The sequence below is a fragment of the Sinocyclocheilus anshuiensis genome, unplaced genomic scaffold (genome assembly GCF_001515605.1).
Source record: "Sinocyclocheilus anshuiensis isolate Anshui unplaced genomic scaffold, SAMN03320099.WGS_v1.1 scaffold44, whole genome shotgun sequence".
In the NCBI taxonomy this organism is placed as follows: Eukaryota; Metazoa; Chordata; class Actinopteri; order Cypriniformes; family Cyprinidae; genus Sinocyclocheilus; species Sinocyclocheilus anshuiensis.
The window spans coordinates 2,611,816-2,616,321 of record NW_015555746.1 but is presented as its reverse complement, the minus strand read 5'-3'; the positions used below and the strand labels follow the sequence as shown (position 1 = coordinate 2,616,321).

Here is a 4,506-nt window from a genome sequence, read left to right as displayed (position 1 = left end):
CCCCCCCCCCCCAACAGAGACACAGGTGTCTCTGGGAAAACTGAGATAGAGAGGTAAAGGAGCAAAAATCTTACCGTAAAAGATAAGAGAGTCACTTCATACACAGATCGTCTCTCCGTTGCAGACAGAATCCCCCTGAAGCGTTCAGAGAGTGTGACCTGTCTCTGTTTGGCATAGCTCAGCTCTCCTGCAGAAAGAGCTCCACTTCCACACCGCTGCACAGAAAAGCTCTTCTATCTGATTAGAACAGCAGACGGCAAATAAAGCAGAGAGAGAGTGCAGTGGGGAGGGGGAGACGACACAGCAGTGTTTTGCGTAGAATGCATTTTAAACAGAATTACAGCTGGGAGAGCTTGAACTCATCATTCATCCTCGATCTCTTACACATCCTTGCTCTCTCAGTCATTGGAAAAACACATGGCACTTTTCCTCCCCCACTCTGCTCTCAATTACTCCCTCAGACTGGTGACCTGTCTCCCCTGACTCACTGCCACAACACCTACGGACATGTATGCTCATGCATTTATGATTAATCATTAATCGGTCAACTTGCAAATACTGTGTTCTTATTAAGAGAACAGAAGGAAGCTTATTTCTTTCAAGTTTTGTTTACTAAAGTATTTAAGACTTTGTTGGCCATTAATTTTTTTTTTTTTTAAGTATAAAAGTGTTTGTGTGCACACGTGAACTTAAATGATTTTAGCAAATGGCTGCAATATAACAAAGAGTGAAAAATTTAAGGGGGTCTGAATACTTTCCGTACCCACTGTATATATACACTTACAATGCAGTTCAAAAGTGTGGGATCATTAAAATTTTCTTATGCTCATAAAGGTTGCATGTATTTGATAAAAAATACAGTAAAACTGTAATATTGTGAAATATTGTTATAATTTTAATAATGGTTTCCTTTATTAATATACTTTAAAATATTATTTATTTCTGTAATGCAAAGCTGAATTTTCATCAGCCATTCCTCCAGTCTTCAGTGTCCTTCAGAAATTATTCTAATATGCTGAATTATTATCAGTGTTGGAAACAGTTGTGCTGCTTAATTTTTTTTTTTTTTAAACCTGTGATGCGTTTTTTAGGATTCTTTGAATAAAAAGTGAAAAAAATAATTAAAAAAAAAAATGTATTAAATAAATTTAATATAATTGTTTTAATATTTAAAATATAAATATTTTCTAACAAATTACACTACCTTTCAAATGTTTGGGGTCAGTAAAAAAATGTTTTTCTTTTTTTAAAGATTAATTTTTTTATTTAGCAAGCATGTGTTAAATTGATAAAAAGTGATAGTAAAGATTTATATAGTAAGAAAAAGCTTCTATTTTTAATCATGGTTATCAACATTGATAATAAATCAGCATATTAGAATAATTTCTGAAGGACCATTTCTGAAGGACACTGAAGACTGGAGAAATGGCTGATGAAAATTCAGCTCTGCATTACAGGAATAAATTATATTTTAAAGTATATTAAATGTTGTTGGCTTAAAGCAAGACAGCCTCAACATGAAATCTTGAGTTTTGTTCCAAGAACTAACTTGCTCTCTTTTCTTTTTAATGATGATTTAGACCTTGAATTTGGCGTACAGTAGCATATACAGCCTCTACCGGAACTTCGTGGGACCTCCACATATTAAGGCTATTTGCAGACTTCTAGGATACCAGGGCATCGCTGTGGTGATGGAAGAGCTGTTAAAGGTCGTCAAAAGCCTGGTACGTGCATAAGCATGCAAATTGAAGTTTATTCATGGAGATCTGGGGCCTTTTGCAAGACCCTTGACATAATCTTTTTTTCTAATCAGCGGCTCTCAAACATGTGAGAAGAAATGCATGGTGTACTATTCCTACTAAAACTTCTCAAATGATGCCTTAATTATAGTGGTTTCAACACCAAAGTCATGGGGTTGTTTCCCAGGAATGCATGCACTGATATGGTCAATACCAAATTTCTGTTTTCATGATGCACCAGATCATTTATAAGGATCTTAATTGAATCAGATCATTGTTGGAGTGATTTTTTTTACACTGCTAATCTAACTTTAAAGGATAAAGAATAAAAGACAAAGTTCAGGATGTGTGGGCATTAGCAACATTTCTGCTGAAATCACCTTGTCGTCTTGTTTTTTTTTCTGGTGCAGCTTCAGGGCACCATTCTGCAGTATGTAAAGACCCTGATGGAAGTCATGCCCAAGATATGCCGTCTGCCTCGCCACGAGTATGGCTCTCCAGGTGAAAATTGCACTTTTTTGGACACTCCTCAGCAAGCCTTTTATTTTCTGACCCAGGAGAGCCACTTTGACCCTGTGTAAATATGAGCTCCCACTATCACCAATAGAAGATAAGCAATGAATTATCAAGCTTTCATAAATCCAACTGTGCTGCTAGCCAGATTGGCTGTCTGCAGTGTGTCAGTCACACAGTGGAGCTTACGCAGCAGACGCTGGGTGTTTTATAAGACTTAATCAGACCCCTCTTGACTTGAGAAGGTTTGGTAATTGCTTCTTGCTCTTCTTTCTCCCTTTCTTTGTTTGTTATTTCTTTCCGGGTGACCATACTAAGAGGGTGCGCTCCACACTGAAACCATGGCATGTCTGATTATGTGGGCTTCAGTCAGCCTGGACAAAAAGAAATGAAAGGAAAAATTAAATGAAGTGGGTGGAGGAGAGAGAGAAAGGCAGAGGGTAGAAAAACAGCTGTAGCATCTGGACCAATCAAAAACACAATTTTTCATTTGATTTAACAAATCAATTATTCATTAGATTAACAAACGTTCACAGACCCCTCACCCAATAAACATACTGGGTGCCAAGTTGTCTGTGAACAGGGCCCAGGACCCTGGTTACCATGGCAACCCTGACACCAGATACATTTACGACCTAATGGAATGCGAAGCAGGGAAAATCACTGCATGTTCCATCGCAAGAGGCACAAGGCACAGTAGAAATTGACTTTTCTACTAATTGTCAAGGTAGACGTTGCCGAACGCAGTGCAGTTAAAATCTGTTGTGGATTCTCTGCTCGTTACTGAGTTTTTTTCTAGCTAAGATTATTCTACTCACCATGTCGGGGTCCAAGGTCGCAGCGGAGAAAGGGAAGGATGTCCCTTCGCGCTCGTGTCCGGCAGCTTGTGGATTTATGATCTCGGGCAGGGATTCGCATCCAATGTGTATCGCGTGCATGGGTGTTAAGCATGCTCAGGCCACGCTGGCGGATGTGGAGAGTTGCGCGCACTGTTGTGTAATGCCGGCCAGGATCTTGGAAAGAAGGCTTCGGGTGGCTACATCTTCTAAAGACGATCCGGTTCTATCTTCTGTCCCTCCTTCGACAAAGGTGGTCCAACCCTCTCCCCCACGGGATCTTTCTTCGTGGGGGGATATTATGGATTCAGAGTCTCCTGAGTTTACGCCGCTTTTCGACCAGCAGCTGCTTGCGGAAGGCAATGAGGTGGAGGGAGATGAGGAGGAGGATGAGGAGATGTTAGCTCGCCTCCTCCGAGATGAGCCGGATGATGAGGAGGATGACGCTATCCTGTCTGCAGCACAAGCGCCTAGGCCCGTGAGCGCACAAAGCGTCGACGTGGCGTCGACGGTGGTAGATTGTGACCTAGTGGAAGTTTGTAAGCGTGTGGCAGCTAAGCTTGGCATCGCTTGGCCCGTAACTCCTGGGGATCCAGGAGATAAACGTGACATCTATGATGGGAAAAGACTTCCTTCTCGCCTTCCATTGGCGAAACAACTGCTTCCTGCTTTGCCGGCGTGTGTAGCAGAGATGAAGCGATCTTGGGACAAACCCTTTTCTCATCGTGTGCCCGTCAAGGGATACTCGATGTGAGTGAAATGGAAGGGCTTGGGCTCTCTAACCCTCCCACGGTCGAGCAGTCAGTGGCTCACCACCTGCATCCAAACAGGCAAACCACTCTCTCATCTGTTAGTCCCTCCCTCCCTGGGAAAATGGAACGCTTCACCGCTTCCATGTACCAAAAAATGTATAAATCCTCAGCATTGGCAGTGCGGGCACTTAACGTCACTTCGTTGTTGACGGCCTATCAAGCCGAGTTGTTGGAGGAGCTGGGCACTCAGCTGGATGCCGGCACTCCAAACCCAGTGGTCTGGGAGGAGATCTGCAACATAACGGATCTCAATCTGTGCACCTCACGTGGCGCGGTGCAAAGCTGCGGCCGTACTATGGCTCTTGCCATTGCGGGTGAGAGTTTGCTGTGGCTAAATCTATCGAGTGTCGGGGAAAGGGAGAAATTAGATTTTCTCGACGCTCCTGTGGATTCGAGTGGATTGTTAGGCCCAGCCGTTGTGGTGATGAGACAGAGGTGCGACCTCCAGAAGAAGGAAGGCGAGGCGTTTGACATCTGTCTGCCACGTAAAAGAGCACCGCGTCCTCCTGTTCCCCCGTGTCCTGTTCCTCCGACGCAGAACAAGAGGTTTTTGAATGCGTCCAGGACTGCAAAACCCCAGAGCACGGAGCAGGCGGCTCGCCCCCC

At 43.3% G+C, this 4,506-nt stretch overlaps 2 protein-coding genes across 2 annotated transcripts in view; one reads left to right on the top strand and one right to left on the bottom strand.

The window, feature by feature from the left end:
- The window catches only part of LOC107673533 (fibronectin type III domain-containing protein 9-like), a 3,019-nt gene extending 2,417 nt beyond the window's left edge, over positions 1-602 (bottom strand). Inside the window, exon 1 of the mRNA XM_016467151.1 lies at positions 75-602. The gene's annotated coding sequence lies outside the window, so the exon portion shown is untranslated. The remainder of the gene's footprint in view (positions 1-74) is intronic.
- LOC107673532 (cytoplasmic FMR1-interacting protein 1 homolog) overlaps positions 1-4,506 on the top strand; it is a 47,922-nt gene that overhangs the window by 26,890 nt on the left and 16,526 nt on the right. Inside the window, exons 24-25 of the mRNA XM_016467150.1 lie at positions 1,581-1,724; positions 2,150-2,240. Of these exons, the coding sequence (XP_016322636.1) occupies positions 1,581-1,724; positions 2,150-2,240 (235 nt within the window). The remainder of the gene's footprint in view (positions 1-1,580; positions 1,725-2,149; positions 2,241-4,506) is intronic.